The sequence below is a fragment of the Rhynchophorus ferrugineus genome, unplaced genomic scaffold (assembly GCF_030347505.1).
Source record: "Rhynchophorus ferrugineus isolate W39M unplaced genomic scaffold, kcgeb_rfMv2 rfM11, whole genome shotgun sequence".
Taxonomy (NCBI): Eukaryota; Metazoa; Arthropoda; class Insecta; order Coleoptera; family Curculionidae; genus Rhynchophorus; species Rhynchophorus ferrugineus.
Genome location: NW_027472590.1, coordinates 328387 through 354076, shown reverse-complemented (window position 1 = coordinate 354076; position 25690 = coordinate 328387). Strand labels below are relative to the sequence as shown.

Here is a 25690-nt window from a genome sequence, read left to right as displayed (position 1 = left end):
GCGTGATTATATTGATTTTTTGTAATATCTATTGTAATATCTGGGAACTAACCTTTCATAGTTTTGCGATTACTGCACAGATGGCGCCATGTATAGTTTTGATGTTTATAAATTATCCTCTATCTATAGACAGGTACAATTTCTCACGGATAAATGGCGCAACGTGGTTAATATGCACATTTTGCTCAACAGGGGGGCGCACATGGGAGTTCTTTGTGGCAGCCTCTGTTACGATATTTGCGAATTAATTTAGAATAGTTGGGCTGTTACCGCACAGAGGTCGCCATGGACAAGCTATAGAATTAATAAATTAACTTTCTCTAATTTTTCCTGAGGATTATTGAAATGGTCCATAAATAAAACAAAGATGCATGCATTAAGAGAATACGTTTATTTGAGATTGAGTATAACAGAACATGCCCGGGCAACGGCCTTGCAAGCCTGTCTGTTATAAAATGGTTAACCACTTTATCAACACCGATAATTGTAATATATATAACATGTTTTTTGGATTTTTCTCCATATGTAATTTTTTTTCCGTTTTTAGGTTTAAACATCGATAATACATTTTGAATCGGAATTGGTAAACGTCGACAGAATTAGGTAGCACGTTTGTACAAATAGTCCACCATTAAAAATCAATGTTGTCATACACAAGAAAACCAGAGAGTAGTTTTATTATTAGGCGATGTTTTCTCAATTGCTTGGCGATGTTTTTTTTCTGCTTCTTCTTACATGTTTGTGTGATTGGAATCCGATTCCGCCGGTGGTACCCGCCCGTCATCGGAGAATTGGGCGAATGACGGGCGCGGAGGGCGTGAGGGGGGCGGGCAGGAGGGGGACCGCGTAGACTGGTGGGGAGATCCGCCTCCTCCAGCCTTCGGCCCTCGCCGCCGATGGAATCGGATAGGGCCTAAGAGTCAAAATCTTGGGAGTGTGGTTGCGAGGGGACGGGTGGCGCGTATCCGCCCCCGCGGCCCCCCGCACGCCTGTTAAGTCTGAGCCGGGTGAATGAGAGAAAATCATTCCAAGAGAAATGGTTTCATTTTTTTACGATCGTTACTACGTCAGCTCCTGTTGGTATCCCTGACATGATTCACGCATACTCAGTGTATCTATGAGTATATTTAGCGACATATAAAGCAACTACTATCTAAGAGATTGGTTTCGCACGAGATGATTATCCGATTGTTGAATTTTTTTGGTTTCTTATCGGTTAGATCTCCGAAGGGATAGAATCGTCGTCCTGGGGCGATAGCGATGGGTCGTCGTAGGATTGGTTTGGGCCGGGGTGTTTCGGCTGCGGGTGGAGGGGCAGTCGCAGCGCGGCCGGGGCCCATCCCGGCCGGCCGGTTTTCGAGCGCGCTCGAGGCGGATCTGCGTGGGGGCCTAGTACATGTTGGTGCCCTTCTTGGCCGCCACCGGTAACTTTTCTCCTTCTAAAAAGGGGTTCGCGTTGGCCTTGTGCGAAAAATAAATTGACGCATAAGTAAATCATAATTTACCATTCGTGGTGCGTGTTTCTTTTGATCAGTATATTTTACAGTTTGGAAAGAAAAGTAAAGAAAAATACTTTTACAATCGGCACTGTCAAAAGCAAATAAAGCAATGTTAGATGCCAGACGGGATGGCAGACATCTAGTCCACAAAACATAGAAATATAGAATGGGAACTTAAATGGGTACACCCGTAAGAATGTTTTGCCCGTCCAATCACGCTCGTAGATAAAAAGATTACAGATGTCTTTTTATTTTATTCATTTTTGTAATTCAACATCGAAAGTAGATATTATTGATGTGTTTGATATGAGTGTTATTTTTCAGGAGGTTGAAATAAAAGTAATTATTCCAAAGGATTTTGCTCTAGCGCAGACATGGGTTTTAAAAGCAAATAATGATAAAATTCCTCATCTGAACAGGAAAGTTTATTCGTTGCATTTCAGGCAGAGCAGATGACTTAAAAGTAGAATATCGTTGCTTAACCAAGATGCAATTGCTCATTGTAACTTTAATAGTAAGTCTCATTAATATCCGCATAGATAATTGAATTGAAATAAATAATTTCACAACGAAATACATAATATTCCCAGAGCATTTCCCTTAACCTATCGAAAAGGAAAATATTGTTACAAGCTAAGTATTGGAATCAGTAGTTGCTCAGCCCGCATTACTATCTTCAAAAATAATTAAAAGTACAAACATATTTTACAAAGCAAATAAATTGTGAGTGTTGGAAATTCAATATAATAATAAATGTTTCTTCGCAGATGCTTTCGAAACAGACGAATCTTTGCCTTCAACTTCATACTGAGAAGAACCAGATACTAGAACACCAAACATATTAAGTACTTTTGTTTGATGTATTTTTAAAATGTTTTGATACAAATGTTAACTATTATTTAAACAATATCAAATATTTTATTTTTTAATTTCCTCCTGTGGTAAATAAACCTGCTCTGCGCGCCCTCTGGTGACTTGGACGAGCATAAATTGGTTACAATTTTGCACACGGGAGATCGCATTCTACGCCTGTCTATTTTGTGTATATACTATGGTACTATAAGATCATCAAATGAGACATCCAACAAGAGCGACCATTAAATGTCACCAATATGGCAAGTGATCCAGCATGGCTGAGTGTCAGTGACTGCCGCATCACCGCACATTCCGTAAATAATCTCAAAAAATTGTAAATGCAGAAAATAAACTCACCTTGTCTGTTGTGTGGTACTTCTTGGCTACCAGGTTCTTATGGGGATATTGATTCATCTAAAATAACAGTGTATATTAAAAATGAACGCTGCTACTACCAAATCAATAGGCACCTTCAAAGACTGTTGCAACAGCCGTCCGAAATCAACGCGAGCGACGTCCATGGGATCTTCCATCGGGTTCGAGGCGCTGGGGCAATCGAACATGTGCTCAGTGTCGCACATACAGTCCTGCATGGCCTGGTAGCTGCGACTGTACGCAGCGGTATTCTCAAAATCTTCCAAACAACCTTGCTCCTCTAAAAAGAAATATTTTTCAAACAAAAAAACTGCAATAGATTTTTAAAAAACTCACCAGTGTACCCAACAGGACAAGGATTTGGAGGATTGCAATAGGCGGGCAGGGTTGCGTCCGTCTTAATTTCCTGCTTGTTGATCTTCAGACCGGGCGTTAGAATCTGATTACCGTCTCCCGATCCTCCGGAAATGTACTGGTTACCCCAGAGACTGCTGTGCTGCAGATACTCCTGATCCCTGATACTGGGATGCATGTTGATGTCGCTGAAAAGCCCCCAAAAAAAATAACACTTCAACACAAAAATCACAACAATAGTCATACCCCAGGCTGTCATAATCCAAGGGGAACATCTGTTCCTCTTCCAAGTCTCTGGTTAAAGTCCTAGTGTCTAACGGCAGCCCGTCGGTTAGATCCAGGTAAGAGATCTCTCCGTTTCTTAGATCCTGCTTTCCGTTGATCCTGTTTACCAGATCCCGTAAGAAAATACTGGTGAGATAGCTCTCCTAGAGGATAATTTTTTTAGAACTAAATGTATTTTTTAAAATACTCAATACCTTTCCGTTGGGTAGGTAACAAAGTACCCCTGAAAGGGGCACCAACAACAAAATGACAAACTTCATTTCCTCGACCTGCAAAACGATTATTACTTTAACGCGACGAGAGTTGAGTACGCAATATAAACTGTGTGCCAGATAGCGGACTAGTCAACAAAAAATCAATATGTCCTAAACAAAACATATGGTAGTCTTTATATGATTCGCTTGAAGAAAAAAACAAAAAAAGCAATGGTTTTTAACAAAGAAAACAAGAATGAGTATATGTGTGTATCACTTACCCAAAGGGCCGAAAAGGTCTAGGAGGAAGTGAACTTATAAGTGCAAAATCAATGTGATCTTGCGCAATTCGCCCTATGTCATTTTTTTTGTATACACCCCAAAAACATCGTTGTGTCGAACGAATTAATTTCATCCGATTAGTATTAATATTATTCGACATAAGTCCAATAATGATGTATGACTTATTTACATAGATTATCGAAAACAAATAATTCTGATAATGTTGCAGGAAATGTTGTAAACCCAGACATATGCCCAAAAATTTATTAAACAGTATATATAAATGTTATATTCACCAATTCCTTTAAAAAAATTAATTTCGTATTTTCCCGCCGAACTACTCCAGACAAAGAAACAAAAACACTGTCGTCGGATAGAAGGAGACCGACAGAAGCGGTGAAGTTAGGAGCTGGCTGTCACTTTCACATTCCCGCCATTTTTGTTTTTGTTTCGGTCTATTGTCGTCGTATCCGGCAATTCACCTTTGTTTGTTAGCACAAAATTGTCCAGTAACATGTCCGAGGAGGAGAAAGAAGCTGAAATGGCCCAACCTGATGAGGAGGTCCAGGGCGACGAGGCAGCGGACGACTCTGGCGTAGTCACCCTGACTCTGAACGATGTTTTGGAATTGGAGGACGAACTTATCGAGAATACGGCTGCCGTTCTGGGTGCTGCGAACGACAAATCTTGTTCCTATGTGGAGGTTAGTAGTCATGTAATGTACCGGATAATGTGGGGCTACGTCAATTGGTAATTGTGTTGTTTTATTAGGGTTACTTGAAACGCCAGGCGCTATATTCGTGCCTTACGTGCATTCCCGAAGCGAAAGAAGATCCGGAAAAGGGGGCAGGCGTTTGTCTGGCTTGCAGTTATCATTGTCACGACGGTCATGAACTCATCGAACTGTACACGAAAAGGAATTTTCGCTGCGACTGTGGAAACAGCAAGTTTGCGGAGTCTAACAACAAATGTACCTTGATCGAAGAGAAATCTCCCACGAACGATTTAAATATATATAACCAGAACTTCAGTGGCACTTATTGTGTCTGTCATAGACCATACCCCGACCCAGAAGATCCAGTTCCTGATGAAATGATCCAGTGTATACTCTGTGAAGACTGGTACCACTCCCGTCACCTGGGAGTGGAGGTACCTTCGGACAATTTCTCCGGTGAGTGCCATTTTAGTTTATATCCTAAAGAAGAAGCTTAATTTTTAACTTTGTGTTTGTAGAAATGACCTGCGGACTGTGTATCTCAAAACATGAGTTCCTTTTACATTACGATTTGCTAACCACCACCAAAACTATCAAAAAGGATGGCGAAGAAGACGGTGAGGTCAATATATCCACAATCACTGATCCCGAAGCGAATCAGGAGTGTAAAATGCCCAAAACAAAAGGGGATAAAATTACAGCAAAATTCTGGGTCGACGCTTCCTGGAGGAAACAATTATGTACTTGTGATGAGTGTCTCAAAATGTATGAAACCGAAGACGTCGCTTTCCTGCTCGACAACGAAGACCCCGTCCATCTCTACGAAGAGCGGAGCAAGGCCAGAGCGAAAGCGCTGGTCGAAAATGAGGACAAGAAGTTCATGAACTCCCTCAATCGAGTCCAGCTGGTGGAGGCTATCGCGGGTTACAACGACCTCAAGGAGCACCTGGCCGACTACCTGAAGAAGTTCGCGGAGAACAAGAAGGTTGTCCGAGAGGAGGACATCAAGGAGTTTTTCGACGGTATGAACGCCCGTAAGAAGAGCCGTGTCGAGATACCCTTTAATTGTCACTAGATATTTTCTCAATCCGCCAGTGGTATTTGTGAAATCTAGATAGTTGTTTTTCTTTTGTTTTTTCTCCATGTTATACATGTATGTTCGAATCATGAATGTATTGTAGTATTATTAATGCAAGAAATACACTATACTTTATATAACACTGTATTTATATTTAAAAAAACATGGAGATAAGGGTTATTTAATAAAATATTTATTTTAACCTTTGTTTTTTTACAGAACGCATATTATTCCTCTTAGATTGAATAAAATAGTTGGATATGATCTCAATAAATGTGTAAACACAATCTTATTTGATTTTTTCTGGGTCTTGATAAAGTTAGAAGATCCAACAATGTGATATAAAAAAAAGGGAAAAAAACTGATAATATTGATTTTAACGTTTGATTTTTCTACTTTAAACACTTATTACTCAGTATAAAATGAATATACTTACCCAAAATTAGAGGGCTAAACGATAATACAAAGGAATTCGTTGTACTTTACTTCTTACTTCGTTTCATTTTCTCTTATTCCTACCTCCAATAAGTCATGCCTGGCTTCACTCTAACCGTCTCAATCTTGGTCTTCATATTTTATTCTCACATCATTTGCTCGCCTATTACATCGCGTTTTTATTATTTTTATTTGTACATCTTACAGTTTTACTACATTTTCTAATTGTTTAAAGACAATAATGATACACTTTGATTCTTAGTCTGAATAAAATAGAACCGGATAAGTGTCAATAACAGCGTTTATTTTAACACAGCCTACTTTGGTTTTTGTTAATCTGAATAAAATTGTGTTGGGTATCCTGTCACTTTAGCTATTAAATATACGTTAGATTATACAAAGCGCATTTCAAAATAAATAAGATTTGTTCAGAATAATTTTACAAAACCCATGTGTTTCTACATCGCTATCTCTAATGGGTTATTTTTATTCGTAAATTTTTTTTGGAATGTGATTTTTAGCTTGGTTAGACATAAGAGTTTTAAGAAAATCCTATTTATTTTTTATATTGTCCTTGGAAAGACCCAAATACTGCGTAAAATGTAATCTATATGGCGTTTTCAAGATCTTCGGTTACATTTATGTTTTTAAGATTTTTGGTTGATTCTTCGCAACAGTTCGTAATAAAGCACGAATATAGTTAAAATATAATATTTACTTCAACTTGTAGTTTTTTATTAATACAGCCTATTTTAATTGTTTTGTCGGTTAAATAAACGGACTTATCATAAACGGTAGGTCCAAACATCTTTTCCCGTGACCGATGTAGACGAAGCCATGCCTGGGCGTCTTCAGATAATGATAGAATATAAATCCGGGCCAGTATAGCGATTTCACTAAAACTATAGTGTTCCCGGAGGTCAAGTGGACAGTCCAACATCCTTCCGGTATATCAATATCCAGAGGATCTAAAAAAGAAGAAATGTGAACATTAGGGGTATCTAAGAGTCGATTCCCTTACCTAGAAAATCGATCGCGTAGTTATAGTCATCTTTCGTTAGCAGATTCGTGTTGTACTTCCTAGTGGGAGTCCTATAATGCAAAAAGGAAGCTAGTTCCCGGGAGTCGATAACATTTAGGCCCTCGAAGGCTAGATTCTCGACCACGACGCCGTCCGGTCTCTGGAAGAGACCACCTCGAGGTACTATGGCGGTCTCGTCCGATAAAAGCGTTACGAAGGAAGCCAGCCGGTCTTCCTCTTTCAGTTTCTTGATCTGAGCTTTCCTCAACTTCACACCGAGCGACGGGTCGTCTTTATCTATCAGGATATCCGTTATTAGAGCCGGATCGCCTAAAAGAACAGACGCTGTAACGTTGAAAACGTGATCTGCGAGGTAAACCTTGAAATCTGGAGGTGCACAGCGGGGTTAGCAGGAAACCGTCTTTGGAGGGTTTCGGCAACAGGCCCCAGTTGACGCAGTCTCGACTGTAGTAGTAGACACGACCGTGTAGAGCGTCTTTCACGTATCCGTAAGCAACGAAATAGTCTCGCTCGGCACCCAGAATTTTCCCCCAGAAAAACACGTTCCGAAAATGATTCTCGTTCTGCAAGATCAGCAAACTGTTGTGCAAGACGACCTGTTCCTCGGTGGACACGACGTGGCCGAAATGACCGACGTGCTGCAAGCAGTCCAATATCGAGTTCAGATCCATTGACACTTTTCTGACGTTGACAACGTTTAGACGTCTACAACACGGTTCTGGTCCGAACTTTGCCGATCTCCACCACCTTCGAGTACATTGGGGCTGCGATGGGCGGGGTTTATCTTTCGTGATATAGAGCCATTGTTCTTTAAAACCACAGTAACAATATTTAATTTTTATGTAGTACTTGTTTTATAAATACATTGATTTATTTAAAAACGTACATTAATTTTTCAATTTAATTGAGGAATAAAACGACACAAGCGCCACAAATGTAGAGAAGGCACGAAACTTCTCGTCTCTTTGCTGGCGGTAATATGTCTCATATTCCACTCCGGGGAAGGATAGGCAACAAAACACACAGGTAAAGTTATAAAATTTTAATAATTTTATTCAAGTAACAAAAAAAATGTAACCCACATTCTTAATAAAATAAAAAGTATACCCTCTATAGTTTTAAGGTAAACATCTCGCAATAAAGTGATGAAAAAAAGTGATTTAACTTGAGATCAATCGTTTAAAAAAGAAAAGAAAACCGAAAAAATAAACCGCAAACGCCCTACATTACGGTCACGCGGGCATTTGCCTTTTTCCTATCCAAGAAGTCCAGAAGTCGAAGTAAAAAAGAACGGAAACGAACCAAGTTCATCATCATCATCATCACACACCATTCCAGTGGGAGATTTTCATTCTCCTGATTTATCCGCGAGATACGACGACTGGAGTGATTGCTTTAGTATTGCCGCTCGGTTTTGGTGTTAGTTTTTTTTTTGGTTTTTAGATTCGCTTTTGTTTTAACAGTAGAAAAATATATCGGCCGGTATCTCGCTAAATAAATAGGCTAAAAACAGTGAAAACAAAAATAAATAATAGCGCGGTTCTACGTCCCGGTTCCCGTTCATCTCCCGTACGCGGCCGGTCCACTCAGACCCGCATCGAAAAACAACGATAAATTATAAAACTATTCAACAACCTAAAAAAGAAAAGAACCTCCCCAGTGAGTATTCGATATACAATTGCTGTTACTTACATCATAGCGGTTAGAACGGAGCTGCCCCCGAAGGGGTGCGTCTGGAGGGTACGGGAAGCCAACGTAAAACCGTCTCGTATGCAATTTGCATCCAACCGAAAGAATTACAATAGCGTCTATATTAAAAACAAAAGAAAAAATATATATATGTATATAACTAAAATAGATATTAAATAATTTAAAAATAGAAATGTACAAGATATACAAAAAAAATACATATTCACACTTATTCATCTAAATATATATATCAAAACATTGTAAAAATAACAAATACCCTATATTTTTTTATCTTATGTAATTTTATTAAATATTTCAATCATCTGGCACCACCTACTCTGTCAGATGTATCGATTTGATTTTCTTTCTATATAGGCCTAGGTAGCATTGTACAAATATTTAAATATATATATCAATGTATATATATATGTATATATATACTCTTTATTTGTTTAAATTATATATGTACAATATATACAGTTTTCTACAATCTTTTGTTTAATGCTAGATTTCATCACCTACACATTGAGATAATTAAACCTGATAAATTCATTTGTTACTGTATGTAAACATTAATTATCTCGATGTGATAAGAGACATATAATCATCAACAAGTTTCCATAAGGGATACTATGTACAAAACGGTGTTGCTGCAACAGCAACGCAAATTGCCCTAAAAAATGTTACAATAACCTCGAAAGAAAATATATGGTCGCACCTCCTACAGGTTTCATAATCACCAACGGCACGTCTCGAACGTTCATCAGTTGTAGTTGGACGCCGCCTCGTGGGCCTCTCTCTTCAGCCTTTTGATTCCCTCCTGGACGTAGCGGACGAGCTCGATGAGCGAACTGTGCATGGTCAGCGGTTTGCAATACCGGTCCAGTTCGATGAAAAACTCCGTGTGCCTGCCGTTGATGACTGCATCGTCCGCCGTCTCCCACATCTGTTGGTAGTTGAGCAGGTTGCTATAGTGCTGGTTCAGCTTTATCATCGCGTTGTTGACGTGCGTAGGTATCCAGACGCCACCAGCGGCCGTCATCCCCGACTGCTGGGGGGGTCCGACTTTGGACGTCAGCTCACCGCTGGAATATCCCGACGACTGACTGCCAACCGAGTTCACCGAACCCGCGGGGGAGGGGGTGGGCGATAGGGGCGAGGGGGTTCCCTGTCCCGGGCAAGGCTGCTCGGTCTGCTTAAGAAAAAATGAGAGGTGAACACTTATGGTCTTTACGATCAAGTCAAATATGTAAAATATAAAATTTTAAGTCATTCAAAATGAAACTCTTATTGTCAGGATAATAAATTACAGCAGTTCTCTTTTCTTTTTCCCAAAGTTGGAAAATAAATATGTACTTCTCCGTCTCACAGTTGAAAAAAATAGTAAGCTCATATTGAAATGAAATATTATGAATTGAAGTGTTACTTTCCAAATATTAAAATAGGATTGTATATATTTGGGATCATTATTCTATTCCTTTTTCACACTGACGCTTGCCAATTTAGAATTATTGAAAATTAACTGATCTGCAGAGCACAGGGAATCAAACAATTATCTCCGTCTGTTATCGCTGCATCGAAAAAAAACAGCCAAAGTGAGCATTTGCCCCAAATAGTAATATATATCAACTAATTTCTACTATGTTCACTCGATAGTTCCCAATGCTAGATCCTGCAGAAATTATACGTTTTTAAGAAAATAAATACATTAAAACATTATAAAACAGTTTTTAAAATTAGTTATCATGCCTGTTAAGGGATACTTACTTTGCTGTAGTGGTCCGAGATTATTTTCTGTGCCTCCATGCACTCCTGCTTTTTCATCTTGAACATCTTAAAATACAATAGGGCTTGGCACCGGTAACTGAAATAAAACAAAAAGTTAGGGGCATATTGCCCGAAGAATTCGAAAAAGGGCGTCAACTCACGTTAAAATGGCTAGTTTGCTTCGGATGCTCAGCGACGAGGTGATGTCGTTCGTCAGATGAGTGATATACTTAATGAGCGACAACGTAGTTATGTACATTGTAAAGGGGGTTTGGTCATTGAAATTCTCATGCTCCATGGCGTTGCCGCTAAGCAAGAAATATAGCACAGCCTCCAAGTACAACAGGCCCTGATTTATCGTGTTATTCTCCTTAACGGCCTGTTTCTTTAACCGTTGTGCCTCGCCGAGGTACTGATTTTGATCCCTGCAAATGACCGAATAGTGTTATCGTCGAGCTCTTTGTATTATACGACGGCCGCTTTACCTTAACTCCCTTTCTGGATTCTCCTCCATGCTCTCAAAGTACGAGTAGTAGACGCGCATCACTGGACTTCCCTTGCTCGTCGACGGAGCTATGATGGAGTCCAGACCGGGTGCTAAACGATCCCTCTCGTGGTTGGTGGGCGGTGTGTTGATCGAGGTCAGGCTCTCAGTCTGGGTTCGAATCTGAGGCACCTTCGACAGGTCCTGCTCTTCTTTTCTCCTGTTGGGGTAAACACACAAAGCGTTAGGGTCACGAAAATCTCTTTCTCGGTATACTATCTCTTACCTTTTCGATTTGTGTTTATTGGACTCTTTGTCTTTGTCCTTCTTGCTGGCGTGCGAAATGTTACTGCTCACCGTCGACATGGACGATACCGAACTGCCGCTGTTCTTCCGTTTCCGCTTTTTCATACGTTTCGAATCGTCCGTCGTCGATCTCCGACTCTCCAGACTGCTGTCCAGCGGCGGCTTGTCTTCGGCGTCCGCTTCACTCGGCTGCTCGCCCTTCAACTTCGATCCCTTGACGCCGCCCCGCTGTTCCAGCAGCCACGGTTTCGTCGCCTGCAGGTGCTGCTTCAGCTTCGGGATCTCATTAATGTTGAACCGATTCAGGTCGATGGAGACCGGCATACACCTCGCGGGCGCGACGTTTTCAGTCTTTATCGCGTTTGGCGACGAGACCTTGACCTTGCTCGTGTGCTCCACCGCCGGCTTGACGTCGTTGGCGGCGATGGGCGACAGGAGGTTGGTATTTGATATGGCGGGAATGGCTTCATCTTCCACGGACGAGCTGGTTCTCTCCGAATCACCATCTACAATTATCACATTAACGCCAGCCTTCCCTATAATGGACAAAAAAGAAACACGTTACTAATCACCAAAACATGGATGTCCAAGAGTTTTACGGAATATATCGACAAGATTCGAAAAAAAGTTTGTTGGTATCGGGGCTTTAAAAATGCATAATATTTAACCACAAACGGTACTTAAATATAAATGTTCACTTGTTGATCCGAAATGAATACTAAATATCGTTCAGAAATTGGTTTTAGATCGATTAACTTACCTTTACCACCTTTTCCTCCTTTGCCGCCGCCCTTTCCGCCACCTTCGGTGTCTCGTTTTGGCGTAAACAGTTTCCGCAGCGTATCGCTCTTGTTCTTGTCGGCCTTGCCGTCCCTCCTGTTCTTGTCCGCCTCTAGCTTGACCTGTCCAATGTCCGCATCACTCTCCGAATCGGAGATACGGTGTACCTGGTGATGCTCGGAGGCGCTGCTCTTCCTCGCTCTGGCCGCGGAACGAGATCCGGCCTCGTCGCTGTCGCTCGAGGTCGGTATGAACGCCACGCTCTTGTACTCCTGCGTTTTCGCCCCTTTCCGCCTGAACGGCGACGTGGACTCTTTGGTTTTCTCGCGTTTGCGACGACTTGACGACTCCGACTCGCTCCTGTCCGATCGGCTGTCCTGGAACAGGCGGTCCTTCTTCCTATCGCCGCACTCCTCGTCCGATTCCGGCTTCGACTTTTTGTATTCGTCGGATAATTGAGGAGTCTTCGCTTTCCGTTTCGTGGGCGACGCGTGGAACGGCACAGAATCCCTGTCGGAATCCTGGAACGGGTAAAAGTTATTGTAAGAATTAATATGTTCTATATACTTTAATACAAATGAATACAAACATACAAAATGTTAATATACGATATGTTTAAAAAAGTATCAATAGTTGACCATTTGAAAATTAAAAGGATTGGGAAAACGAAAAAAATCCGCTAAGTTGTCAACAGCTCTCATATTGACGCACAGTTTGAATGTCAACTGTTATTTAGTTTTTTTACAGTGCCCGATTTTATCAGGTATTGGGAAATATCGAATTAATTAATTCCTTACTTGTAATAATAATATTGTAATAACAAGTATGGAGCTTGAACACATTCATTTTGTCTGTTTTTTTTAAGAAAAATAGCTCTACCACAGCTATAATAGCAAAAATGAGAGTGAAATTGGTAAAGAATATTGTATGCTCTACTATATTGTGAATATTGTATCATTTTAAGCTGGTTATTTAAAAAAAATAGTATCAGGAAGGAATTCTTGCATCTGTACCTTACATATACTACCATAAGATTGCCAATGAATGAAGTAGTTATCATCTTCATTTGATTACTTTTTGAAATACCAAATATTAAGTAAAAAGAATGTATGATAAAAACACCAATCAAAGAATTTGAACAAGTCTTCAAGTGAAGGAAGAGGCAAATGAAAACTGAAAGAACAAATTCGTCGAAAAAACGTCAGGAATACCATGAAATAACCACCGATTCACCTGATATGATTACGACAGCCTTTTTCTCCTTCCAAAACTCATATTCACTTCCAGGCACCAGTTTATTGTGTGTTGCAATTTATCACCAAGCCAAGCAATTGGTAGTTATTTGACGGAATGTAGTTATTTAACAGGAATGCACTACCAAATCTTGTATAATCACCTGCTTATATCCCATCCTCCTTATGGCAGGGGATGGGTGCGGACTGTCCGAATCCGTGCTGTACTCCTCTTTCGTTTTGGTTTTGCGAACCGTCGTGGAAGTTTTCTCGAAGGCCTCGTCGTCCGAGCTGCTTGGCGGGGCCGACTGTCGGATCTTGGGCGGTCGCCCCCGTTTGCCTGTCTTTTTTACCTCGCCTTCTCTGCTCATCCGAGGTCTTCCTCTTTGCTTCTTTACCGTTTCTCCCTCACTTCCCTCGGCCTTGATCTTCCGTGGACGACCGCGACCCTTCGGTTTGGGAACGCCGGGAGGTGGTTCACCTACCGGGGAGATCTTGGGTCCCGTCGCGGGTTGCTGCTGCGGAGTCGGCTGGTGATCCGAGTCGGACTCGCTGAGGTCGGCTGAGATCGGGGGAGCGACAGCCGCGACGACGGAAGGCGCGACCTTGGAAAGGGCGGTCGGCATTTTGGCACTGGGCGGTGGTAGGTGATCCGTGTCAGAGTCGCTGGCGGAACCCGCGGATTTAGTACGAGGGCTCGGTCGCACTACCGGTTTCGGGGCGATCTTCGACGGACTGCTCCTCTCGGCCGGATGATCCGAGTCGCTGTCGTCGCTCTCGCTCAGTCGAGCTCTGGATTGGGGAGGCACTCGGTGAGATCTTTGTCTTTTCTTCTTTCTGCTACGGAACGAGAGAGTTTAAACCCGCCGTCGGGTGAGAGAACATCAAGGGTACTTACCTCACGGCGTCGTCGGACTTGTTATCGCTGTCGGACCAGCTCACGATAGGTCGCTTCACATATGCGACCAGCTGTTTGACATCGGCCAAGGCCTTGTCGATGTCGCTGCACGAGTCCTCCGAGTCGCTGTCGCTCTCGGCCGGCCGCTTCCTCGAGTCGGGGCTGGCTCGCAGCACGGCACCCGACTTGGCGGGCGAGGTGGTCGGCGAGCCCTGCGACTTGATCGTCTCCGTCTGGTTATTGACGAAGCTGGCCAGGTTCCACCTGGTACGGTTCTCCTGCTCGTCGTTCCGATGCGGGGACTGCGCGGCCGTCTCCTGCAACTCAGGTATGGGCGGCGGAGGCGCGCAAGGCGAAGCGGCGCCCGTCACCTGCGATGTTACCTGCTCCTCCACCGAATCCTCGCTGCTGGAATCACTGTCGTCCGACTCGCCCGAGTCCGAGCCGGAATCGCTGCTGCTGGACGCGCCCGATCCTTCTTTCAGTTCCGCGGTCGCGAGGACAGGCGGCTCAGGCGGAACCGCCACCGGTTCCACCGGCGCGAACGTTGGTATCCGCTCAGAGGCGCAGTACTTACTGGACTGGTGAGGTGCCGGTGTTTGGTGTATGGGCGAAAGCATCCTGGAAAAAAAGCAAAATTCGTTTTAGTCCTTCCAAGAATTCGAAAACATTAACAGATAAGGGAGACCATTCGCTCATATTATATCCAAACAGCGCATAATAAATAATCCAATACCAATCGATATGAGTTGAATTGAACATTAACGAAAAAGCATTTTCAACAAAAATCAGAAACAGCACAGCACCGTATTCTCGGTTGCAAGGGAATGAGCATTTCCTACGATAATGAGAATTTTAACGGGACACTTTGGTGATTTTTTTACCAAACACCTATATTCTAAACCAAAAACTGTTGAAATTGCACCCTACGTTGTCATATCTATATTTTATGAAGATAATACGCTCAACATTTTAGCCTAAACCACCGATAAAGCCTGAGTAAAGAAAAAGGCCTTTCCTGGGACAAAAGTAGTTGGCAATGTGCCCGACAGGTTGCTGGTATTGTAACTCGAAAAATATTTTCAAATACAGCTTGGGTTGTATATCAAAAAGTTGCTAATCGATTTGGTTGAAATTATCGAAAAGTCTAAAATTTTAATGAAAATCATCTAAAATTCGAGCATTATATTTCAAACACCTTCATGCGCAATGTTTTAGGTTGAAAGAAATCGATTTTTTTAGGTCTCAGATCAATAGAAAAAGAAAATCAGCGTGTTAAGCTTTTTTTTCTCGCAAATCGAAAAAAAAAATAGATACTTCCTCATCGAATCGAACTAGCCGGCTCAAAAAGAATCAGGAAGCAACATAGAGGATCGGGAGTAAAACACGAGAAACGACACACAAAGCAGGTATGCGTCGCGCGAACGTTTGACCTTTTCTCGATCGAAATTCGTGTTAAGGTCGTAGGCGGCGTGTTTTTTTTTTGTAATTCCGTTTTTATGCCGAGAGCATTTCGCGTTTTTTTTTCCTTTCAATTCGCGCCGCAATCAGTTGACCGCGCCACGGGGACGATACTCACTTGTCTACGGACAGTATGTGGTGGTTCTTCTTTGTTTCGTCGTCGCTGTCCTCGGACAAGTCTAGCCCATTATGTAGGTCTCTGCAAAGGGGAAGGAAACTATTAACAAAACCATCGCTGAACGAATAACAACAACGTTAACAGATCAAGAGTCACTAGGTCGGTCCTATCGCGCCGACGTTTTCGAAACGACCTGGTGCCCCTCGCTGTTCCACCCTATCGTATACTCACGTTGACGGTAACCTAGACGTGGTGGGCCGTTCCCGTTCTGCAACAAAAGAAGAACGATATTAGTCTGATTGTTGGGAAAAAGAGAGGAAGGAACAACTGCGGGTCGGCGCGAGCCCCGCAACAACAGCTGCCTACCGAGATGGCGGTCTTTTGTTTACGCCAGACGTACTCGATGATAAGGTGGTTGAGTCACGACAAGTATTTACGTTAGGAACGTCGACCGTCCCATAGCCTACTGTACTAACGCGATTGTCGAATAAAACATGTATTGAATCAGCCCTACAATTAAAACCTTGTGTGATAAACCAAGTTAGTGATATCAAAAGCACTGAAGTGGTTCGAGTTTTAAAATAACCCTTCCACACTCTACCTAGTTTTTTTGTCACGGTCGGTTGCTCTTTGAAGAGTACACCAAAAGAGACCTATATCTATTATTTGCTGAGTATATGATTATTCTTCAACAGCTTGTGACAATAAAAAGAATATGAACAAAGTAATTGAGAAGTTTGACTATGGTTCTACTACATTACTACAAAAGTGGCCTTTGTGGCAACCCAACTGGAAAAGGAGAAAAAACCTGAAGTGCCTCTAAATTAGCCAGATTGATTAAAAAACTATATAAAATTAAAACATGGGATATTCTGGATATTTAAAGTTCAGTACGAAGCCATATCATCATTTGGACATTGCAATACATCACTTTTGTAACAAAGCATCTCTCCAATAAATTTAAGTTATTCAACTTTCTTTGCCACTGATCATCGCTATAAACTGTATTTCAAAGTAACAGCATACATAAAAATATGAACAGTATTGAATTAGACAGAAAGTGTCTTTGTAAACAATCAAAGCATCATACAAAACAAAATGAAATTGACAATTTTATACCAAATCTTGTTTCTCCAGCATAGTCTTGATGCTCCCGAAGCTCTTCTCACATTTAAGATCTTGTGTCGAGTTAATAGTACTGGACGATGTACAAATAGGACTGAAGCTCGCGAGAAATCTAATCAGAGCCGCTGTCAAAAGAAGTTTGTTTCATGTCGAGAATCGGGGCGTCACAGGTGGAGGAGGTCGTCATCCAACCCTCATCGCCGGGCCTCCGGCGACGGGCGGCACGCGGACATCTCGTATCCACCTGGTGCAGGTGTCCAACAGGTGGTCGCGGACGTCCAGGGATCCGGAGGACGCACCGACGAAGCGACAACGCGGCAGCCAGCAGCGCAGGTGAGGTACTGCGTGGCGAAACGGTTTCTTCGGGTACCGGCCGACCGACCGCATTTTTCTTTGTTTCCGACCGGCCGTGTCTTCCGCCGAGCCGTCGCGGTGCGAGGGGACGGCGCTTGCGTGTACTCGGGGGCCTTCCCCACGGGTTGTTGACACGGCCGACCCGCGGATTTCGTTTTTTGGTCGGGTACGATGTCCGGAAATGGTTTTCGGTATATGTTTCCCCCCCGCGAGCAGTCCCGACAAAGATCGTTCAACCTATCTATGCTGGAACGCGGCATCAACATCGCGAAAGTAATCGTAATTGTTCTGGTCAAGCGATTTGAGTCACGGTCGTTCCCGCGTGTTTCCAGAATCCCAATGAACTTTACTACTCCCGCGCCTCCCCACGGGAAACAATTGATCAAACAAACGACCAGAATGTATTTACGCGAGACGAGCGCCGAGTCTTCTGATCCGAAAATAAACAGCCAACATCCCCAGACGGCGTCATAATCACGTTCCCGGTGGGGTCGACGACTCGGTTGACAACCCTCCCACAGATCGATCCCCATCATAAATATCTGAAAGAATGATTGGGTACCGTTTTCGATCGAGCGTTCGTCTTCGCCACCTCCACCCCCGTCGAAGGTAATTACACGCGAAACAATCGATAAACTCTCGGACCGGATATGAATCGACGCTCGGCTAGATCAACAACGACTTTTTTCCCCGAATAGTATCGAGATTCGTGAAAAAAAAAAAAGAAAAAAAAAAGATAATTTTAAATAGATTTAACAAAAGTTCAAGTCCTGGATATTGTCTTCGTCGTGCTGGACCGGTCAAGAATTAAATTTTAATCGCGTTTTTAAGGCTAATTTTGAAGTTGTCGAGCAGAATTTCCCAAATACAAGAGAAATTGTATTACTAGAAGTAATTTTGTCGTTGTATTCTAGCGATAGTACCCAAGATTAGTGCACTTTTTTCTAAAACGTTAAAATCCGAACGGATGCATCTGTCCCTGAGAACAGCTGACGGAAACAACCCCGTGTTGCTTTTTTTAGTCCGGCATGTGCGTATATATCTACAATACGACCGTCTTAAACTTTATCGATTCCACCGTGCCATCCGCGAACTTAATCATCCCCCAAATCGCGCGGTATATCGTCAACGAAACAAAGTTAAAACCGGCTCGGGTAGCCGGCGCGAGAGACAACTGTTTTTATTGACAGCGGACAATGCTCGTTAAATTTTTATGAGGAATTATAATTGTTAATTGATTTGGTGACATTGTTAATGACGCAACGACGGCACGGTTCAATAGTACGAATCGATCATCCTTACAGTAAAGTTACTAAGAGATATATATCGAAAAATAACCGACTGAATAACGATAACGGTCACAGTTATTTTAGGTTTATAGTTTCCCCAAAACCAAAAATAATATAACTAACCACTAATATCTTAATATAAATTAAGTGTAAACACTACATTGACCACGACAATAAAACCTTCCCCCCGAACATACCGTGGACGCTGAAAAGCGCGGAAAAGTCACAGGTCGTGGTCGATTCTGTGTAAAAATTGAATCCTCCGCCAAGCAGGTCCCTGTCGATCGGGGGCCCCCCGAGTACCCCGAAGAGCCCCTCGGCGTAGCGCGTCACCATTTCTCACCAATCGATCGTCATCACGCGTATTATTCTCGCGATCAACACCACTGCCACCGCCACCACAACCGTCAACAACAACAAACAAAAACAAAAAAACCATCGGAACAATCCGGCGACCGTCTCGCGACGTGGCAACGTCGCGGCGCAGTGCCGCCGCGCGCCATGTGTTCCCACCGAAACAAAGGAACAACGCGACCGGCCTCACTTTTGCACGTAAACAACGATCGTCAAAGGTGACCAACGACCGCGGTTTTCCTTCTGCTGTCGCGGCACCCCCTCGACCACGGGTCCCCGCGTTTTTTTTCGTCCTTTTCCGAGAGCTAACCGTTTCCGCAAAGGGCGCTAGGACTCGACTAGACCTTCGGCCATTACGTAAGCGAATGCGGGCACGTCTACCTAACGGCGGGCTTGTTGAATGCCGAAAGGAGACGTGCGGACAACTGCAGCTCGACGCGCGGCGTTGCCGTTCAAACGGAGGGAAACTTTCCGAACCCTTTTAATGTGCGAATTCACCACCAAAGTATTCCGGAATCAATAGAACATCATCATCAACCTCAAGAACAGAAATACGGAACGACGCAAATTATTCAACAAAACCCGCTTTTTTTAACCATCCACCAAAGGCATGTAATTTACTAACAATTCTACCGAAACGCTAACGGCAACAGTGTCACCTGTACCGAGACTCCGGCAACATTCAGATAACAATTTTTAAGATCCAGTAGGCCGTCAAAAAAAACGAACGCGGACGCGATAAACGTTTGTTAACGAAACTCCGAAATGCAGAAAACAAACAAATCGAAGGCGCACGCACACATATACAGATCGACGTCGACCAAGTGACATCGTGAGGGGAATGGAGGGGGGAGGGGGCTGACGAGGACGGCACGATTGGGACACGAACGAGTGATAGAGACGACGAGGGAGGGGTTCAAAGCGACCGCCGAGCGGAAGGCAGAAGCCGGCGGCAGCGTTGCCGGATCTCGTCCGTTCTCCTGCGCGGAAGAAATGATTTTTTAATCGGCTCCGAGATTACGGTTCCGTTTCCAGCGTCGATCGCTAATTAAATATCTAAACGCATCTTCGTTTATATAGAAAAAATGCACGCGAACGTCCATTAAAGATCGTAGAGAGCGCGCTTTTTAAGACGGAAGCGGTAAAATGTTTCGTTCGCATGGAATAATAGAGGAGGTATCGGGAAAACGTACTTTTTCCGAGTATCATACTTATAGACGCTGTTGTCGGAGTGACGAGAATTTATCGTAATGCATCGTTTAAAATAATTTAAGGAGAGAAAAATGGTACTTACTCTTTATCAATGGCGCAATGGGTTCCGGCATCTGGAATAAATTAAAAAAAAAACCGTTAGATTGATTCGCAGGGAACGGACAGTCGAAATACCGAAACCTGCGGGGCGCAGTGCTACTTACCTTTACTAGAGGGTTGTACTGATACTTATTATCAGTATCTATCCTAGGGGTTGCTGCTATCGCCGACACCGGTTCGCGCGGCATCCGCATCTCCTAAAACATAAGCAAGACGTCAAGTAATTTGCTTTAATTTTCTTCCCATCTTTTTCTTGATTAAAGAGTCTCTTTATTTAATACCAAAAAAATTAAATGTTTAGATTTATTTTGCGTTTATGTTACAGCTTGAATTAGCTAGTTTTCGTGTTTATATTACCAAAGAATTTGAAATTACGTATTTTAAAAAACAACTTTGTTAATACAGTGTTATATTTGCAGATATTTCCATAAATACAGTGTTATATTTGCAGATATTTCCATAAATCAACAGTCGATGTAAGAAGTTAAATACTACTGATCTGGCTAAATATTAGTTTATCTTAATGACGGTTTTAGACAAATAAAAAATCAATGCAATAAAAAAGCAATATCTATAGAAAATTCAACTCGAGATTAAAAAATTGTGTCCATATTAAGTTGTCGCGGCACGAGGCTTCCCCGCTTCACCCCGCACGACGGTTCTACGCTACAGAACTACTTTTATGGATCGTATTTCAGCGGCCCTACCTTGAATATATTATCTACGTCCTGCGGGCCCGGTGTGGCGGATGGTAACGACTCTCTGGGGGCAGTTACGGGGGGCTGGTTCTGAAATGGACGGAAGCCATCGATCGCTTTAGCACCGGTACGGCGTGCCATATCGCTGATACTCACCATGTCAAAAGCGTGTCTGTGTGTACCCAAGGGCACGGGGGCGGGTGGCCCCTTCGCCGGTACTATGCCGTTGGTCCTGTGTCCTCCGGTTCCGCCGGCGCCCCTCTTCACTGGCTGGCCGGGGTAGCTCCCGCGCCCCCCGTACGGTGGTTTGCCCTCCGTGGGTTTCACGTAGCCCCCCCGCTGGTGTGTCAACGGCGGGGGGTGCATCTGTTGGTGGGGCTTCTTGAATTCGTGCCTGGCATCGGGAGATGCCTGAAGCCTGGAAGATGAAGGTGAAGAATAAAAGTGATGACACTAAATAACTTATGTATTTTAATTGAAAAATATTCGCATTAACAAAGACCAGAGCGAATTGCGTCACGTCTATGAAAATTGACGCAAATGGCATTTTGTTTCGTGTGAACTGTCGACGTTTTCTTAAAATGTTTCTCTCTACGTTTATCTGAGTTTATAAAAGTACTCTAACGTGCTAAAGGCTGATTTTTTCAACAAATACAATAATTGAGCAGAATTTTGAAATACCAGAACTGCCATATACACAGTAATCTTATAGAAACAATGATTCAATATATATTCTTAAACTACAACACATGATTTGCACGCTGATTTCTTGCCTCTCCATGCCTCATACAAAGCTAAAATGGGTCAAGGACACTGACTGAGCATGAGATTATCGCATTGAGAGACCGCAACCACTTTAAAATTCATAACTAACCCTGGAAATAAATCATTCTGATTCTTTTGCCCTTTATGTTTATGGTATATTTACATAGACGGGACGTTACGCTACACTGGTGAGTATTTATCAGGCCTATAAATTAATCATAAAGGATTCACAACAGATGGTGTTACTGTGTATTGAATAGCATTAGATATATTTGTTGAAACCTCACTGATTTCGTCGAAGTGTGAACGAAAATGTTTTTTCAGAGCGTTGAAAAGTTGCGCATTTTTACAGTTCAGTTTGAAGAAATAGTCTGTTGAATATCATCCAATGCTGCGTCAAACTTATGGCAAGCATGCTCCATCGATTTCAAGATGCAAATACTGGTTTTGAGGTTTTTATTTCGCGATTTCGACATCGAAGACAAAGAGAAACGATGAAACCATTACTATGGACTACAATTGATGAGTTTGAACCGAGCACTGCGCGAAAAAAGGCCGGAATACTAACAAACACGCAACAATGTTATTATGCTGAAGACAACGCTCGACCGCATGTTACATAACCGGTGAAAGCATACTTGGAAACATTAACATAGGAAGTGCGACCCAATCGCCGCATTATCCAGACCTTGCTACTTCTAATTATTACTTGTTCTGGCATATCAGTGTGAACATATGCATATACCAAAAAATGAAATGACATGAAATGTGTAATAATATAAAATACAATAATATTGCTGAAAGATGGGATAAAGTAGCGTATTTTGAATAAAATACATTGTACCGAAAACATCCTTTAAAACTAATTTACGGGCATAATAAATATATTTAATGACAAAGATTTTTTACTGAAAAATTTTATACATAATATATTTTTGTAAAGTAGTTTCTGGAGATCATTCCTAATATTGACGAATGTAAGTGAGTCTTTCATTTTATCTACTTTCTGGTTATGAAAAAAACTAGATACCTGCCAAAAACATTCGGTTTTAACTATAGAATATTGATAAGTGTTTAAATTTAACATTGATGGACTGCCTTCACATTCCGATGTATATATTTATTCTAACAACCGGCTGATGTTCATTCCATCATAGAAGAACTTCGTAGAAGGAATGAATGAAAAAATTTTTGGCACGATAACTAGTTTCTGTTTATCGATATCGAGGCGTGTAATGATGATCACTCACCTGGAGGCTGTGCTGCCGTTAAAGGGCGGCGAATAATGCACCGCGGGTGCCGGGCTGGGCGGTACCCCGTCGACTCCGATCAACCCGGACGAGTCCTTGTCCAGGTAGTTCCGCACGTGGTCATAGGGTCCCAGCGTGTTGTGAATGGCGTGCGACACGCGGTCCTTGGAGGACGGAGACACCTAGAACAAAAGAGGACACCGTTAGATGGCTGGCGGGGCGACCGCTGCAAACGGTTGATGTGCAATCCGATGTCGATGGCTCCGACGACGAAGAGTTGGCCAATCTCTCTCCAACGAACGAACGACCGGCAAAAACTCCCCTCGATACGGCCGATTATTTTGTAGGAAAATAAAAATTATATAAGCGGGCCGCTAATACCGATATATGTACAGAATTCGACTGTTATGTCTTTGCCGGACAAGTATTGTCCGAGTATGAGTTATGTAAATTAATATATGTTGATTATGATTAAATCATTAAATAAGGATCAAGACTTTTTAAATAGTATCGATTACGAGATTAGCATTTTAAAAAACAGGCATCAAAACTTAATACAAAAACAAAGCAAAACAAAAAATAATACATAAAAACATCGTTTCCCTAAATCGAAGCAAACGTTAACCAAAACAAGACGTTGAGGATGATTCTGAACGCCTCATGGTGTATCAGAAACAATCAGATATATCGAGGAACAGCATACCAGTCTCTGAGCTTACAACAATCGAAAAGTTCATGAAAGGAGCTTCCAGCATTACTTGTAAGTTATAATCAATAATACAAATACAACTTGGAAAAAATGTGGATAGTAAAAAGTTTGTTTTTTATTTGATTTAAAAAATGCCCACTTAAGAAATTTTCCCCAAGTTATCTTGTCGAGAAATTAATTCCAACCGGTAAATTGCACAAAAACAACAAAACTCACAAAAAGTACATAAATGTTTTCATTGACATTCAGCACATATTTCTAGAGAAAAATTAGATTTGGCATCATGGAGATTTCTGTCTCTCTCTCTCTCTCATATAACTGTATGAAAACGAGAGAAGAAATAGATTTTCTGGAAAACATTTCAATTATATCACTTTTTAAAATAGCAATTCGTTGATCTTCAATAAAGAATTTCATTTTTATGTACGGTGGTTTATAATATTACTTCAACTAACATACAATAAAATTATTTTAGTCCAACAGAATTTATATTTGTCTTAGCACAGTAAGATCATCCACATAATTAAAAGTTTAATTATTTAATACAAATGTAACATATTAATGTAAAATATATAAGAATATATTGAATATAATTTTCTCGATTATATATTATAATTATAAATTCGGAACTATAAAAATTACATTTTACATTTGAGAGAGAGAGAGACAGAGAGGGTCCTCGAACAACACAAATTACTTGATTGCAACAAATGAATGGATTAATTGGGTACTCGAAAAAGGAATCCACGTGATGGCGTTTTGTTGAACCAATTTTTTTTTCATAATCATGTTTATGTTTGATTTACAATCTTAAAAATTTGTCTACAGGTCCAATGCATCGAGTTTGATGCAATATACCAAAAACTTACATCATTACTTGACCAGTTTTGTTATTCCAATGAGAACTCGGGACTATTTTACATCTTCACGTCAGAAAATCGAAGACATCATTCGAAAGACAAGCTCGTTGAATTGGGAGTTGGGAAAATGTTTAAGACGCGATAATGTAAAACAATTGCCTTGACTTTATCTAATAAAATCTATTAAAACACAAATGAGTGTTTTTCTATACGTTTCAAATGGTCACATAACGCGTCCACCACATGATCCTGACATTACTCCGTGCGATTGTTATTTATTTCTGTATCTGTCCGACTTTTGGGCGAATAATATATTAGATAAGATTGCGCTAGCGGAGTTTATCTCGCAGGTATGTAAACAAGTCGCAGAACAATCCGGCTATCGTGTAAAAATATTTTGCCAGCCTGCCGACTTGACTCGCCTCGAAAAAACAACCGAACCCGTCGTTGTTTTGGTGTTTACGCGGTGAAATATGAGTTAACGGACAAACGTGTAAACATAAAAATAAATAAATAGTGGTGTTCGATGTCTATATTAAATAGAGATGCCGCGGGAGCCTTGTAGAATCACTACGACGGAAATGAATGAAAACAATCGCAATAAAAACAACCAAACACTAAAAACACTCATAATTTGTTCCAGAATTATCATAATTAATTAACCTAAGCGATATTAAGTGAAATGCCTAGTAAAAATATGGACCACGATTTACAGAACTCCGTACATAAATAACAATACATAGTTAGAGGTCACTGGTACTATAATCAACATCCACGTAACTATAACAAGCATAAGTAGTTGTCATTAGAATTACTTATGTCACAGGGGGCTATGACATCACGTTACTGCTAGACCTTGTCGTAATTTCGAGTAAATTTGCGCTGTATGAAAATGTTGCTGTTGCCTTTTATTAAAATGATCGATGTCCATCAACGTACAAAGCTTGATTATAGTGAAACAAGCAAAAGAACCAGCAACAAAGAGTATATGTAATTAACTGTGTCAGCTGAACCACTGAGCTTTTTTTAAACCACTACTGAAACTTTACACTTTTAAAGGCATTAACATTAACATTTTCTTATTGCATATATTGTACTTCGTATACTAGTCATAACTATAAAACTA

At 41.7% G+C, this 25690-nt stretch overlaps 4 protein-coding genes across 13 annotated transcripts in view; 1 reads left to right on the top strand and 3 right to left on the bottom strand.

The window, feature by feature from the left end:
• Positions 1 to 691: 691 nt before the first annotated feature.
• 7B2 (Secretogranin_V domain-containing protein 7B2) lies at positions 692 to 3974 on the bottom strand. The gene is made up of 7 exons (XM_076417690.1): positions 3844 to 3974; positions 3563 to 3637; positions 3330 to 3511; positions 3066 to 3271; positions 2825 to 3009; positions 2712 to 2768; positions 692 to 1461 (listed from the first exon to the last, which is right to left on the bottom strand). The coding sequence occupies exons 2-7, from the start codon at positions 3626 to 3628 to the stop codon at positions 1390 to 1392; spliced, it is 768 nt and encodes a 255-aa protein (XP_076273805.1). The 5' UTR covers positions 3629 to 3637; positions 3844 to 3974; the 3' UTR covers positions 692 to 1389.
• Positions 3975 to 4263: 289 nt separating this feature from the next.
• LOC143204828 (putative E3 ubiquitin-protein ligase UBR7) lies at positions 4264 to 5839 on the top strand. Of its 2 annotated transcripts, none has more exons than XM_076417688.1 (3): positions 4264 to 4559; positions 4616 to 5015; positions 5078 to 5839. In XM_076417688.1, the coding sequence occupies exons 1-3, from the start codon at positions 4359 to 4361 to the stop codon at positions 5632 to 5634; spliced, it is 1158 nt and encodes a 385-aa protein (XP_076273803.1). In that variant the 5' UTR covers positions 4264 to 4358; the 3' UTR covers positions 5635 to 5839. The 2 variants fall into 2 exon arrangements, with proteins under 2 accessions (XP_076273803.1, XP_076273804.1); XM_076417689.1 differs by having other exon boundaries at positions 4265 to 4547.
• Positions 5840 to 6767: 928 nt separating this feature from the next.
• Rsph9 (Radial spoke head protein 9) lies at positions 6768 to 7964 on the bottom strand. Its single transcript, XM_076417687.1, has 3 exons — positions 7473 to 7964; positions 7094 to 7423; positions 6768 to 7040 (listed from the first exon to the last, which is right to left on the bottom strand). The coding sequence occupies exons 1-3, from the start codon at positions 7783 to 7785 to the stop codon at positions 6841 to 6843; spliced, it is 843 nt and encodes a 280-aa protein (XP_076273802.1). The 5' UTR covers positions 7786 to 7964; the 3' UTR covers positions 6768 to 6840.
• Positions 7965 to 8141: 177 nt separating this feature from the next.
• The window catches only part of lilli (AF4/FMR2 family member lilliputian), a 65762-nt gene continuing 48213 nt past the window's right edge, over positions 8142 to 25690 (bottom strand). For 3 of the 9 annotated variants that reach the window (XM_076417678.1, XM_076417681.1, XM_076417682.1), the window contains exons 3-17: positions 22996 to 23177; positions 21137 to 21398; positions 20990 to 21070; positions 20387 to 20479; positions 20266 to 20296; positions 16081 to 16117; positions 15850 to 15930; positions 14271 to 14891; positions 13537 to 14212; positions 12121 to 12661; positions 11341 to 11896; positions 11056 to 11274; positions 10732 to 10995; positions 10571 to 10667; positions 8142 to 9998 (exon numbers count right to left, since the gene is read on the bottom strand). In XM_076417678.1, coding sequence (XP_076273793.1) covers positions 9567 to 9998; positions 10571 to 10667; positions 10732 to 10995; positions 11056 to 11274; positions 11341 to 11896; positions 12121 to 12661; positions 13537 to 14212; positions 14271 to 14891; positions 15850 to 15930; positions 16081 to 16117; positions 20266 to 20296; positions 20387 to 20479; positions 20990 to 21070; positions 21137 to 21398; positions 22996 to 23177 — 4173 coding nt within the window. In that variant the 3' untranslated portion in view covers positions 8142 to 9566. Of the gene's footprint in view, positions 9999 to 10570; positions 10668 to 10731; positions 10996 to 11055; positions 11275 to 11340; positions 11897 to 12120; positions 12662 to 13536; positions 14213 to 14270; positions 14892 to 15849; positions 15931 to 16080; positions 16118 to 18814; positions 19645 to 20265; positions 20297 to 20386; positions 20480 to 20989; positions 21071 to 21136; positions 21399 to 22995; positions 23178 to 25690 lie in introns of those variants that run through there. The other 6 variants (XR_013007681.1, XR_013007680.1, XR_013007682.1 and 3 more) reach the window with 6 other exon arrangements.

Coding starts and splice junctions, on each gene's coding strand:
- 7B2 (XM_076417690.1), bottom strand. CDS start 3,628: ATGAAGTTTGTCATTTTGTTGTTGGTGCCCCTTTCAGGGGTACTTTGT. Junction 2,769..2,824: donor TGTTGCAACAGTCTTTGAAG/GTGCCTATTGAT, acceptor CTGTTATTTTAG/ATGAATCAATATCCCCATAA. Junction 1,462..2,711: donor AGTACCACACAACAGACAAG/GTGAGTTTATTT, acceptor TTTTCGCACAAG/GCCAACGCGAACCCCTTTTT.
- LOC143204828 (XM_076417688.1), top strand. CDS start 4,359: ATGTCCGAGGAGGAGAAAGAAGCTGAAATGGCCCAACCTGATGAGGAG. Junction 4,560..4,615: donor ATGTGGAGGTTAGTAGTCAT/GTAATGTACCGG, acceptor TTGTTTTATTAG/GGTTACTTGAAACGCCAGGC. Junction 5,016..5,077: donor ACCTTCGGACAATTTCTCCG/GTGAGTGCCATT, acceptor TTGTGTTTGTAG/AAATGACCTGCGGACTGTGT.
- Rsph9 (XM_076417687.1), bottom strand. CDS start 7,785: ATGGATCTGAACTCGATATTGGACTGCTTGCAGCACGTCGGTCATTTC. Junction 7,424..7,472: donor GTGCACCTCCAGATTTCAAG/GTTTACCTCGCA, acceptor CTGTTCTTTTAG/GCGATCCGGCTCTAATAACG. Junction 7,041..7,093: donor CTACGCGATCGATTTTCTAG/GTAAGGGAATCG, acceptor CTTCTTTTTTAG/ATCCTCTGGATATTGATATA.